Raw genomic sequence first — 14,805 nt, 5'->3', positions numbered from 1 at the left:
TATTAATCATAATCATAAATTGTGATCAAGTCCACTACAGGTGTAATTTCTCTCTCTCAAAATATGATAAAAGATGGGATTAATCATCTAATATGCTAGTCACAGCAGTATTTTTCTTTTAGACACATTCTGGATATACTGGATATGCTGAGTATCACAAAAAAATATTTGGGAGAAAAAGATAAAAATATAATACTTTTTCAATGGAAATTATTGTAAAGAAATCTAGCAGTTCTGTTTTTCTTCTTAACTTATATCACAATTTAGCCTTATGCTAGAAAAGTCATAACCTCCAAATCTGCCTTTTGAAGTTCCCAACTTACAGATGTTGAGATCATAGAAGGGGATCCTTAATAAAATATCAAATGCATTCATCTACAAATGTCATGAGGGCCATAAATCAAAATCAGGGTTTTCTGAAAAGCTTCTGTCTCTATAAGACATGAAATCAAAGTTCAAGATTCACCGTAGATTTTTTAAACTGTGGCTAAAGCTCAGCAGTTTTGTAGAGTCCTCATTAAATTCTAATTTTATATCCATGATGGGCAAGAGTCATATAAAGGCACCCAGATTTCTGCCTGATTGGGAAGCCTAGAAGATGAACATGGTTCTAACAGTATTTCATCTGTGCTGTATACATTTGCTATTAAAGCTATGAATACAACTTGTCCTTTTAAAATAAAACCCAACAGACTAAATGGTCTAATTTACATCTCCACTGAACTCCAGCATTAGGGTGTTCTGTGTTCTGTTAACTTCTGTGTCAGCAGTTCTGCTGGCCCCAAGACCTTCAAGCTTCCTTTAAATAGAAACTTAACAATTTGCACTGATGACTTGGAGAATAAAGTAAAAAATTCCTTGATTTGGAAGAAGAATCTAACAGCAAATCCATGTGGATGTTCAATGGAAGTTTTGAATTTAGAAATCCTAATGCTGAGTAAAAAAAGAACAAAGATGAAGGGATCACTCACTTCTGTGCAGCATCTAAGTCATACCAGGAATATTTTGCTCAGTTTTAATCTTCCCAGATTTGATAAAGACATTGTAAGAATTGCCAGTATAATGTCCTTGAGGGATTTCATAAGATTCTCAAGGGGAAAAATTCTCATCTCTATTTATCTTATTTATAAAACCTCAGCTCTATTTATCTTATTTATAATTGACAATAGGCATCTATTGGCATCTATCAGTGGGTACCTACCTGTCTAGGCTCCTGTCTTGTGAAAAGAGTAGTACAAATAATTCCAGTTTAATTTCTGATTTCAAAGCTAAGCTCTTTTAATTTTTTAGGAGGACTATTACCTTAGTCAAAATTCAAAATTTCAAATTTTGTGCATGCACTCCAACTCTTCTGGAGGTAATTTAAGCAGCCAAAAAAACCATCTAAATATTTTTTTCTTTTTAAGAATTCAGGCCTAGAAATGTATGAAGTTATCAATATGAATTAATATAATTTCATAGCTAATTTTCTATATAACAGCCTAGACACTATCTGTAATTTTTCTTTCTGCTTGGATGATTTTTTTTTTTTGCACCAAGTGTCATTTTGCCCTCTGATATTTTCTGTCTACTTCACACAAAAATTGTCATACAAATGTGAGCCAATGTTTAAATCTGCAATCTCCACACCCTGTTAAATGTGAATTCTATTTATACATATTTGTGCTGATAGACAGAATTCTACAGTAGGACTCCATCACTTGAAGAACTCTTTGCCACTGGAGATGAAAATTTTTGTCTTCCTTTTAGTTAAAGGAAGCTAAAGATAGATGAGTTCAGTTCAGTCCTGCTTTTTTTCCCACATCTGAGTTATCTGAAGTGTCTGATAACATCTTGACCAGAAGATGTTGAGGAAAATGTATTATCTTTGCAAATTCAATTAATTCCAAAGACTTGAAAATTAAAAAAGCTGGAGAAAATTGTGTAACATTATTTTCTTCAGTTAATCAAAGAGAAGAGTAGGTGGCAGTTTCACAGGGTTCAAACAAAAGAAGTCTCTTGTTTGACCAGCTCCTAGGATAAGGTAGAGGCTACAGAATTTGCTTTCTTACCTCTTGTAAAATGTCCAGGCACAGTGAGAAGACATCGGTTGAGATGAAGCATAAAAATAAAGCAATTAATTGACACTTGTGATCTTTTTTCAGGGTTTGGAGGTTCTTTTTCATAATTAGCATGTACAAACCACCAAATTTGTCAAACAGTGTAACAGATGAAAGCCATGCCTTTCTTACATTGCCGTTCTGGAACTGCTCCCTGACAGATGGCCTTGCTGTCAGCATTAAGGCTGATTTTTATTTTTCTTTTCAGGCATGCTGATGAATATTAAGGCCTTTTTAGAAGAACGAGCATGTAGGTAAAATTCACTACTGATTGTATTAATTGCCTGAAACCTTGATTAAAATTTAAGATTTTTAAAGAATGGTCATTGCTCCACATTGGAAGGAGCAGGAGCAACCTTCTAGGCATTTTTCATAGTATTTTGTTCAGCCCATTAGATCTATACTTGCTTTAAGCTGCACAATAATTTATTTTGCAACTGGAAAATCATTATATACTTAAGAAAAAGTGCATCTTCTGAGTTTCAGCACAAATATAAAGAAAATGGAGAGGCAAGGGCTGCAATTAGCTTCCCAAAGCCTTTCACTTTGAATTCCATGGTTGATTTTGGGGAGGTTTTTTTATTCTCTTCCTCTTTTCTCCGTGTTATTTAAGCAAACAGTTATGAAACAGCCAAACAAATTACAAAACAGGCTCCAAGTTAAATTTATCCTCACTATATCTGAGAAGACAAGTCAAGCACAGGCAGCCTTCCAAAAAGACCTCAGTCCAGCTCTACCAGGGTCAGCAGCCAACACAAATCCTCAGGCTCTGACTTTATCAGGAGAGGAGATAGCTATGAAGGAAAAGCAGAATTTTCCCTCAAGTAATGTGATTATTTTTATGCTTCCTCCACCTAAAGGTGTCAGATGACATCTTTACAACAGAGAAATAGACTTTCTTTCTTAACAGCCCTACAGCTGAAATGGGAAAAATTGGCTGTTATCTCCAGTTTGTAGCTGGAGGGTAGTGATGTGGAGAAAAGTTAAAGGATGTGACCTGAGGCAGAATCCCAGGTGAATGTGCAGCAGAGCCCAGTTCCCTCTGCTCCAAGGAGCCCATCGGCACAACAGCATCCCTGTTTCCAAGCCTCCACACTCCTTACACTGCCACTGCTGTTGCTCACTCCAGCACAGCCAGGAAATCTGTTCCTGACCCTTACCTGACTCTCCCATCCATATGGGGACCCAGACAAGGGACATTATAAATATTAACTCATCAAATTCCATCCAAGAAGCCACACTAGGAAGGATCTTCAAAGTATTGTCTTCTCTTCAACAGGATTCCCTGACCTGTCTGGGTGAAGTGTCTTGGTGTGAGCTCTCCAGCATGAGGCAGACACCTGAGGAACACACTCTTTCCCCATAGAAATCCAAATGTAAAGTATTTAACATTGCATAGTTCTTCTGGCTTCAAAACTGGCACTATCCATACACTGATTTTTAAGTGGAGTGCAGCTGCACCATTCCTTATGAAATCAATGCTCTTAGAGCATCACCCACTGTGGTTTTGAGAAAAAATACCTCTTAGAAATTCCTTAACCTGTACCCTGCTCAGTAATTCATCTTCTGGATGACAAATACATGGGTAACTTTGACACTTTTCTTCTATTTTGACATTTTTTGCTGGTGTTCCACTAGTGCTTGTGGAAATACAGGGAATCTCTTCTAGATCGATAAATCCCGTCAAAATATGGGGGAAAAAACCCACTTAATTTATTCATTGTCCTGAATACACAGGAATAATCCACAGACCTAATGAAATCACTAGGTCAGAAACCTTAAACTGAAAAGGCAGATAAAAAATCTGTCAGTAGGGATCAGAGATATAATTCCTTTTTTTCTCTTACTCAAGCCATTCTTCAAAGGAGACAGGTTTATTCTCAGTCTCTGAGCTCTCATCTGCTGCACTAAGGCAGTAAATGCATCTCCATGAATGAATCCACTAAAAATTAACTAAATATAAGAAATTATACTCAACAGAGAGGACAGAACATGTTGTGTTATATGTGTGGTTATAATTGTCCACATAGGATTTTCTCATGGCTGGTGAAAATGAACAATAAAGATTAATGTTGGCACCCTAAAGACATTTTGTTTCATGCATATGTGAGTTCTTATAAAGTTTCATTATGCCTTTATCCAGACAGAAGTACCATGAATTATTCTTTTATGCAGCTTCACCTTCCTTTCCCCAGCCTCCTCTTTCTGTGCATGAAACAGTCAAAGGCAACACTGCAAAGTCAGATTAGATAAAATGAATAAATATGTAAAAAATATATTTAATATATTACATGAGTTAAATATTTGCTCAACATCTGTCAGGGCAGGTTAAGCACTCTAGGCAATCTGCAGTAAAACCCTGAGAAGCTTCAGAAAGATGAATCTTTTTGAAGCTTCTCAAAATCTTGCTCACCTGTTCCCCAGCTTTGTCAGCACAAGTAACTACAGCTGTCCTGTCAAAACTACAGGGCTGTCCCATGACATTGACACTCAGTTCATTCTTATTTACAGCCACATCAGCCAGACATCCCCTCCTAACAAGGTTTTCACTCAGCAGCAATGCCCTGAGATCCAGAAAATCAGGTTTTCAGAAACCACAATGTGGTTCTGTTTAGGTCTTCTTCAAACTTCACACACTCTATAAACCACAATTGCAAATCATGGGATCTGGATGTACAGAAATTATAGCTCTTAATATTTTTTTGGAACTTATTTCCTGCCTGGTTTTCTCTATGAAGTTCCAGTTTACCACTCAGTGACATTAGAGAAGGGTCTACAGAGAGACTGTCAGGGTACTTTGGAGATGGTGAAATACGATGGACAACATGATGATGGAAATTACCAAAGCCTTGGGAACACCAGTAAGGTAAGATTTTCTCTCTAATAAAACATATCTTTGCAAAAGCAATCTTAAAATACTTTAAAAACCTTCTTGCACTGGAAATACTAAACTTGACATCTGAGGAAATGTCAGTTCTTTAGACATTAGTGGAAGTAGGGTTATTCATTAAGTATAATTACCCACTTCTAGTTCAGAAAAGCTATTTCATTTTTGGGCTAACCCCTCGCTCAGATATTTCAGGTGAACTTTCAGCAACATGGGATCCTGTCCCTAAATTACCCTTAACAGCTTTTAACATTTTGGTGTTTAATTTTTTTCAAGTTCATGACACTAGAAGTTGCATCTACAAAAAGTCTTGTTAGGGTTTCCTGGCAGAGGGGAGATTTCAGGGGTGGTGATCTCTGTGCTGTTATCAATTCTTACATGTACCTCTGAAATTTTCCTACTGCTGGTCTGCAGATCCTTATAGGGACGCCTAAAATTAAATGTGTGCCCATCAGGCCATTCCTTTTTAGGACTAAAATAAACCAGACAGCTCATACAGTCAAAAACTCGGTACACAAACTTAATATCTTACTGAATAGTCAGGCAAGCAGGCTTCAGGAAGCTCATGGAAGGCAGTGTTGATGAAAACATCAGGGAACTGAGTGACAAGTGGGTAAGTTAGTTTTTAACAGCTGGAGAGAATCAGACATCAATATATTTTAGTTGCAAATTACTGACTGTCAGTATTTGTTTTACAATTGTGATGTTTCTGTTGCTGTTGACAACTGCTTGCTGCTCAAAATTGCAGAGAAGCCTTTACGTAAAATACGGTATAGCAATTTTTTCAAATCATCCTTTCTTTCTCTAGTAATAAATTTATTCAAAGTTATACAGTGATCACTGTATTTTCATTGATAATATAAGAAGTCCATTGTAGCATTTACCTGTTTGCCCCTTTTAGCTATTTTTCCTTCTTTTAGGAGGAGTTTAGGATTAGTAGAATAATCCAAATATTAATAATCCAAATATTAAATTATAACGTTTTCCTTTTTGAATAATATATTATTAAACAAATATGATATTTAATAATATTAAACTACATCGTATAATATTGATATTAATATAAAATACTATATAATATTAAACGATAAAATATTTTCCTTTTTTGCTTTTCCTGTCATACATTTCCTGTATGACATTTCCAAATCAATGTCTTCTGAACTGGTTGAAAAATTAGATTTCTGTGTAATACAACACAATACCTAATCAGCAGGGTCAATTTTTAAATTTACTTCCCTCTTTATGTTTTTTGTCCTATAAGCTGCACAGTGCGGGGTGTGAGGAACTCCTCCTTTTCCATTTAACCAGGAGGCAGCAGGTGCAGCACTCCCATGCCCTGACAGATGAAAATAATTTGGCAACAGGTAAAATCAGCAGTGCCTAGAAATCAAACAGTGGTTATCAAGGAAAACAGGTGGAGTTTTTTTGAACAGCTGCTCCTCTGCCCTGTCTCTGAGCCCTGCCTTGTCTGCAGTCACTGTACGGGATCAGGATGCAGAGCAGCTGCTTTTATCATGGTTTTTACCACATTTTATAATTTTTTTTATGTTTGGATATCTACCTGAGATATCTGTGCTCATCAATAAGTTCAATAGCACAGAAATAAAAAAAGAATGGAGAGGGTGAGCCCCCTCAACGTGGCACCTGGTATAAATGTGATGTAAGGTGTTCACGGCTGTCCCACTCCTAGGTAATTTATAATAGCCTCAAGTTCCAGTATAAAAAGCACAAACCTGCAGGAATACAAGTCAGCTTTCCTTACACTGGCTGTCATTCCCTTGGAAACATAATAATTAAGATGTCTGCTGTAACTGCTTCTGTCAGAAATATTTTTAGATTTCAACCCATTTCAAGAAACCCAGAATATAAGGGGGAAATTACTGTATGCTGAATGACAAACTGAGGAAAGTCTTCCTGCTGTCAGGTGAAACATTTGAACAAATAGAGGCAAAATTCCTTGTCAATAATGTGAAAACTGTCTTTTCCAAAGAATATATAAATGACCAAAAAAAGCAATTAATGACAATAGGAAAGAAGAGCATTAGTTTGGCAAGGAACAAGGGCAGCTGCAACAGAAGTGAAATGGTTGGTAGTGATGTGAGAGATCCCCATCTGCTTAGATGTGGAGTTTTCCAAGTTTTCCAAGTGTGGAGGTGCTGGTGTGAGGCAGCAGCTGCCCCTGCAGGGCTCTGGATGGATGTGGGGTGATGGGGCTGAGCAGCAGCTCAGGAGCTCTGCTCTCCCAGCTGGGCACCCAGAGGCTCTCACCTGCCTGAGAACAGCCCTCAGGAGATGAAACAAATGCAGTGAGACAGGAGCACAATACTGAGGGTGCTGCCGGGCTGTCAGAAATAGTTAATTCTCATTTAGCATTAATCAAAGAAATAAAACTCAATTAAACAAGCTGCTACCAGGATTAACAAGTGACATTAATTTGCCAGTTTGGAAAGGATGATTTTTCTGCCCAGTTACACACTTTTCATGTAAGTTTCCATCTGTGGAGCTATTTAAAGGGAGATAAGTCTGCTTGAGTTGTGTTCCCAGGCTTTTCTCTGTAAATATTGCCACTGAAAGGCTACTCAATTATTAAGGCCTATATTCTAATATGCATTAAAGGCCAGGGAAGAGCTCTGACTGCACAGTGTGGAGGAGAGACCCCTTGGCTGCAAGTGCTCAAACATCACCTGTTTCTGAAGCTGATCAGAGAAAGCATCCAGCAAGGATCAGGCAGGAATCCCAATTCTCTGGGTTTAGGAATTGCTCTCTGCTGTCACCCAGCAGGTTTGGGGGCTGGAGGAGCCAAAGCAACAAGCATGGCCATGACTAAGTAGTAGACCAGGGAAATAAAGTAACAAAAGATAGAGAACAAAAGGTTAAGAAAGGGGGAAGGAGAGGAAAACTGGTCATGTTTTTAGTTTTCCACATCTTTCCAGGAAGGTGGACACTGAATTCCAGCTGAGGCTGAGGATGTAGAAATAAGTGAAGCAAAAGGATTATTTTTCATGCCTTGCATAGATGGGCCCACTTATGTACATCATTATATTGTCTGTTGCTCTTGCAAGAACACAGTGTTGTTAACATATGTTCACCTGATAACTGTGTACCCTTTTCCTGCAAAATTGGCATTTTCCAATATATTGTCACAGGTAATTGTTTCCTAGGATTTCTACCTTGCTCTTATTGTACTGTGCACTTTTGGTGCCTTCCTCTACCTCAGCAAAGTCATCCTGAATCTGAATTTTGTTCTCCCCTGTGTTTGAAGCATCCCTAGTTACAGTTCACCTACAAACTCCATATCCCATATTCCCCTACCCAAGTCACTCAGAATTTTAAGCCATCATGAAATCTGTTGAATCTCATTTTGGGCATCCCTCCATTTTGACAGCAAACCTCAATGATTATCTCCTTCTGGAATTCTAAATACATTTACACAGAACTTACATTTTCTCCTATGTTATTTATTTTTCCCTATGTTTTGGATAAGAATGTCATCTGAGAAAATGCCAAAAACTTTACCAGGTTTCTCACATCTATTTCTTCTCCCTTTTCCAATGAGTTATGATTCTGTCTTAGAATGAAATTAAGTAAGTCTCGAGTGACTTTTTTCTTGATAAATGAATATGGATTCTTATCTTCTCCTTGTCTTCTGGATGCAAACAAATATTTTGTTCAACCATGAATTTCAGCATATTACCAGGAAAGATAGGTCAGTCAAGTTAACCTTTATGCTTTAACTGATTCTTCTTCTCCCTCATGAAAAATAGCTTTTTTCTTGTCTTTCACTTTTTTTAGTGCAAGAATTGCCTGTGAAACTGCACACTGTCTGTATTTTTAAAATAATTATATCAGTGGATATGTTAAATTGCCAGTACTTTATTTGCATTCAGTGCCCTAAACAATTTTTCTATGAAGAAATATTTATTTTCCAATGACAATTATAGGTCTGGGTGATGCTAAAAGTAGCATAAAATTCTCTAAATTCATTGTAAAAATTTCATCCTAAAGATATTAATTCTACTTTTCCAAGCATGGCGAATCACTGATTATAAAAGTTTAGTTTTTATTTTCTTAATGACTTTTTCTCTGTTAAAGATTCACAAGATCAGTAATTTTCTGTATTAATGATCCAAATAGGGTTTTTTTTCCCCCACATCACAAGAAAACCTTGCAGAAAAGGGTGATTTGCATTCACAGACTGCTGAAAAATGTCCTGGCCTTAAAACCTGAGGTTTGACCCTGAAATTTGGATCAGGGTTGTTGAGACCCATGGAATTAAAACTGGACAGACAGAAGTCCTTAATAGGAATAACCTGAAATGATTCTAAGGATTGGAGATCTCTGAATGAGATGATGATAAAAACTTCCTCCTACCATCTGGGTTACAAAGAGCTCTCCCTTTTGCAAGAAAGAAGAAGAAAGAATTTCATTAAATGGATACCAAATTTTATCAGATTAATGCTATATTATGTACCTTCTCCAGTCATGGATCTCCATAATTGAAGAATTCTTTTGAAAGGGCTGATGTATTAAGTTTATTTTTGTCCTCAATTACTCAATCCACTTTTTTTAATTTTTAATTTAACCTTCTGTACCCCCATCTGCCTTTATATGATTATTCCAACTTAAAAAATTTAATTCCCTAAGCTGTCCATAAATAAATATCATGCTGGCTCTATTTTACAGCTGCCAAAGGATACTGAACAACAGAGATTAACCTTGTAGATGTACTAATTCCATCTCCAACTATCTTTCAATTAATTTTTCAGTTTTAACTGCTGGAAGGAATTCCCCAAACTTTACGTTTTTAAACTAAATATGCACTAAATTGTATTTATCTTCAGCTTTATTTCAACCATATAGTCTGACAGACTTTTCTTGCAGTTCTCAAGGTTGTTCAGTTTGTTGGTGATCTGACCTTGTCACTTGAAGTTCGTGTCCAAAATTGGAGTAATTCCCACAGTATCCCACATTTTTTCCCTTATGAATCCTCCTGGCTACTTCAGAGATTCCCAGTCCTCTGAATAATGAATGAATAATTTAAGATTCAATTTCTTAATCTGTTGCATTCATTCATTTTGCAATGACTTTGATGAGAAATGAAGGCACTAACCATCTTGCAGGAATGAATGTATCAGATATGATTTTTTTTTTTTTGATGACTTGTTCTCAGAAAAAAAAAAAAACACACAAAAAATTTAGATAGAATTTAAAGGAGTAATTGAAATCCATGGGCATACAGACATTAATTAACCCCCCTTTCTTCCTAACCCCAGCAAATGAAGCCTCTAGTTGCAGTTTAATGGATAAATTTCACTTTCATCACCTCAACAGGACAACACTGGTGGTGTGCAAGGACAACATCAGCCATGTAAACAATTTTCCACGCATTCCCAGTCCTTGAGGATATTAATAAATTGCAAAAAGATGTTTTTAAAATCACCTAAATAGATCTCTTAGAATTCTCCAGATTTATTTGAAACAGCCACCTGCATAATATCTTCAACTACAGAGGCACTTTGCTCTGCTGTCTTGATGATTAAAGTAATTTTAATAGAAAGCATAGGAATTTTAATATGTCATTAATAATTAATATTTCAAGGATAAAATCTCTTAGAAGTTCTTGTTTTAATTCTGTTCTTTGGAGTTTCACAGAAAATCTATAAGACAATTTAGGGTAGTTAATATGCATAAATGCTGGAGGTGAGACTCACTGGAATCCAACTTTTTTTGAACTCTTTAATTAAAACACTGTTTATTAACAGGTTTTGTTTTATTTCCTACCTTTGTCTATACAGGCCTGAGTTTAATTAAGAGAAGTTAGAGAGAGCAAGGGAATTGTGATGGAAACAAATAAATAAGCAAAATAAATTTGAAACAGAAAGGAGTGGTTGATTTTAACCCTTGAGATACTTCTAAGTGCTTAGAGATGAAGGAAGGATTGGTCTCTGCTGGGAGACAACACAAGGAAAAACAGTTTTTAGGGTACCCAAACAGTTCTTATCAACAAGAGATTTCATAGTTGGTGTTGGTTTTGTTGACATCTCTCATTTATGTACCCCTCCTGAGGGCCAGCATGTCTCAAATGTCCCTTGCTTTGACATACAAATGATATAATCAGCAATGATTGCAGAGACTGAACCAGGTGCTAAGTGTTTCTGCACAGGAGAGGCTCTGGGGTTGCATTTTATTACTTGGAGGAGTTTCAGTGCTAACTCCTGGGGAGAGAAGGATGGCAAGCACAAAGTGAACATAGAGTGAGCACTGTTACTGACAATAAAACTGCTCTCTGGCACAGAAGGTTAAGGAGAACACTGAGAGCCCCTGCACACAGGGTGATGAGGACAAGAACCTGTATTTATCAATGGTGATGGATAATTGAGTGATTGTCATTAGCTCTCCTGAACCTGACTTGGGCTTACAAAATATGTCTGGTGTGTTCATCTGCTTAATGAGACTGTGGTATCTTTTTACAGTCTCATTCTGGATATATTGAGCTTCTAGCTATCAAAAAAGCATCTCATTTATTTCTCTTTTCCTTCCCCAAAATGTCCTCTTTGCTACTCATAAACATTATCCAAAGCTAGTAGGCTGCAGTCTCTTGGCTGGGGGCTTTTAGGTGGACATGAAGGACTGAATTAGGAAATCAAGGGTGCTGTGGGACTGTTCACTCAATTCCTGCTGGCATTTTGGCTACCCCAGCTCATGCTGAGCCCTAATGTGTGCTGGGAGCAGCACCACTAGGTCAAAGCCAGGCTTGGCAGGCAGGGCAGGAAAGGCTAAAGGGCATTTATGCAGCCATGGTCACCTGCAAATCCCTGTCATGTTTGTTTATTTTAATTCTTAATGAGCTCATGAAATAAAGCTTAAGTCAGAATATAGGTTGTCCTGGCAATTTGAGAGATCTAAATGGCCCTTGACATGCTGTTAGATTTAAATGCCTTAAGTAGTGTTCCTTACAGGAACTGCAAAAAGAACAAAAATAAAGGAACCTGAACTAAAAAAATTGAATGCAACCGCTCTGAGGTGTATTCTTTCTACAAGCAGCAAATCTTGAGCTTTGTTGAACAAAGCTCTGAGTGCTTTTCTTGTCACAGTGTTTAGAGAGAACAAACATTCATTGTTACACAAGTTTCACCTAATTAACCTGACGTGCACGCCACACTCTAAACCAGCCTTCCAAAAAATTAAAATGTTTCCAATGTAGTCTTGGCATCTGTGTCCAAATAGGATCAATTCCCTTCATGACATTTCCTTAAAATATAAGAAAGGTGTTTTTTTTACCTGTACTCAAGCTCCAGTGACTTAACTCCTTCTCTCATTAAGAAAAATGCTGTAGTTAGCAGGTGGATTTGTACACCCGAGAGCCCAGAGTTCTCCATAACTAACCCTAGGAAAAAAAAGCCAAAAACACATTTATGAACATGTAACTCTTATTTCTCTTATTTACTCACTGGACTAAACCAGTACCTTTTTCACTACAGTCCTTGCAGTAGAGTTTTTTGGGGTTTTTTTATGGCTGAGCATTGCAAAAAATGCTTCAGATTTTAAGTGGCATAATTGATGTTTCTGGTGTGTGAATCAGGTGCTTGAGCATACAAAGATTTTGAGCTCAGTGTGGCTTTTCCAGACTTCAGATATTCAAAAAACACACCCGCTGTTAAGAAGAAAATACGTATTTGATTCATTTACAACCAATTCCTCCTGGATTTTGCCCACTTTGCAAAAGAAAAAATCAGTAACGTGCAAAAAAAGCAAATAACAAAGGTTTTGCTGAATCGAACTTAAAATTTCTGCTAGGATGTAAAACATCAAAGCCAGATGCAAATCAGAAAGAGATTCTTTTCAGGCTCATCATCATTTCCTTGAAAATTCTCAGATCTACCCAACTGTTGCAAATCTGCTTTCAAGAGACCCATTGCATGAAATTATTTTTCTTTCAACATTTCTCATGGCCTACTAAACCCCATCACCGCACACATCATCAGCTCATCTTCTCTCTCTGATACAAGTTTGCCAATTTTTCAACAATCCTTTCACTAACCTGGAATATGACAGCTTGAGAGAATTCACATCTTACTCTCTTTCATGCAGCTGATCCTTGCTTAAATCATAATTGATCTCTTCACTTTAGTAAGATGATATTCTTACTAAATATTCATACCTGAAATAAAGCACCTGAAAACAACAGAGTGCCATGTGTCAAAAATCTCATCCTAAACTTTAAAAGTGTTTGGGAGAAATGAATCCTAGAAAGGTGTTTATTTCCAGCCTCCATGTTCTTCTCAGTACTAACTGCTCCAACAGTAAAATAAATGAGGCACTCTCATAGGGCACATGCTATTACACCCAGCAAAAAGAATGCAAAATCTGTACTTGTACCTAATCCAAATGTATGCTCAAGGCAGAAAAGACAGCAAATTTTGCAGAGACAGAGTTGCACCATTCTACCTCTTTTAGTGTCTACTTCTCCAAGAAATGAATAGGTGTTATAGATTTCAGACCAAGGAGTTGTCTCACATAAATTACTTTTCAGAAGAAGAATGAAAATATTGAACTTAAACTCTTGGATTAACCTTTTTTTCATATATAGTTTTTTGAAAACAGGAAGGAAAAGATTTTTCTATAAGGTTAATGACAGACTCACATGGTTTTACTGACTTAGTTCTATATTTTCAGTTGCTAGAATAAAATGTATGTTATATAACCTTGAGAGTTTATTCTAACAAGTTTTTCTTCTGCAACACCAGGCTTTGCAATCAACCCATACTCCAACTTTCCAAGTTATGCAAGTTTGTATTTGCTCAGCTAATGCTTGGTTACAGAAGGTACAGACACTTATTTGCATTTCAGGGCTAATAAAAAATCATGAAGTTCCAATTTTAATCAATTTAACTTAGTCCCCATGGCAATCCTTGAGGAAATATGAGGGGAAACAGGGTGTTTTGTTCCTATTAAAAATAGCTGATTGATGGACTGATTGACAGATAGATAAATAGATGATGTGTCACTCATAAAAGAAGATCAGAAGCCTCCACCATAATAAGAATACCATTAAAGGCAATAGTTCTAAATGTGAGATAAACTGCTGTGGGAAAAGCAGATGCATTGTCAATACATCTTCAGTTTTTCCTTCAGTGTTTTACACTGTCCTGCTTGGATTGATGTCCCCCACATGCAGAAGTCTCTCACTGGTAGATTTTATTACTCAAATTCAACAATGGGGTAACAATTTGTCCAGCTAGAGCAGATGGATTTGCAGCATGACAGCAAATAGAAATACTGAAAAGGCAAGTGCCAGGCACTTGTTGGTTTGGCATTATGAGTTTTTGCCTTTATTTTTCTGGAGAGTTTGGGAAAGGAATACAAGCATTTTCAAGTCTAAGGAAAGATCTGGAGTAGACCTACCTACTCAGAGCTAATTGGTATTCAAATGAATAATTACTGGCTTTGTCAAATAGATCTATTCTGATTATTTTCCTATATTAGGTCTGTCACTCCTCCTAAATTCAAACACTGTGTTTACATCAACCTGTCTTTAGCAATTTGCCAGAGCTACACATTTGCACACGTAGCAATTAGAGTGAACTGGGCATCAAAACCAGCTCCTAATAGAACTGTGGATCAGTACATTCATTCATTAGGTTATTATCACTGATAACATAATGACAAATGGACACATTAATTAAGGGATTTCTTTTCTAGATAATGATTGTTATGTTCAAAAGTGTTTAAGGAGATATTTCCATTTATATCTTCTTCAATACTATATGGAAATAATAGTTAAGTCACTTATAAATCTGTCGGATTTTCTAATATTGA

General features: G+C 36.7%; 1 protein-coding gene across 1 annotated transcript in view; it reads right to left on the bottom strand.

The window, feature by feature from the left end:
- The window catches only part of LOC143693419 (uncharacterized), a 441,857-nt gene that overhangs the window by 374,010 nt on the left and 53,042 nt on the right, over positions 1 to 14,805 (bottom strand). The window contains exon 6 of the mRNA XM_077174591.1: positions 12,268 to 12,373. Coding sequence (XP_077030706.1) covers positions 12,268 to 12,373 — 106 coding nt within the window. The remainder of the gene's footprint in view (positions 1 to 12,267; positions 12,374 to 14,805) is intronic.

The sequence above is a fragment of the Agelaius phoeniceus genome, chromosome 2 (genome assembly GCF_051311805.1).
Source record: "Agelaius phoeniceus isolate bAgePho1 chromosome 2, bAgePho1.hap1, whole genome shotgun sequence".
NCBI classification, from domain to species: domain Eukaryota; kingdom Metazoa; phylum Chordata; class Aves; order Passeriformes; family Icteridae; genus Agelaius; species Agelaius phoeniceus.
The sequence above is the reverse complement of the archived record's forward strand: the minus strand, read 5'-3'. Positions and strand labels throughout refer to the sequence as shown.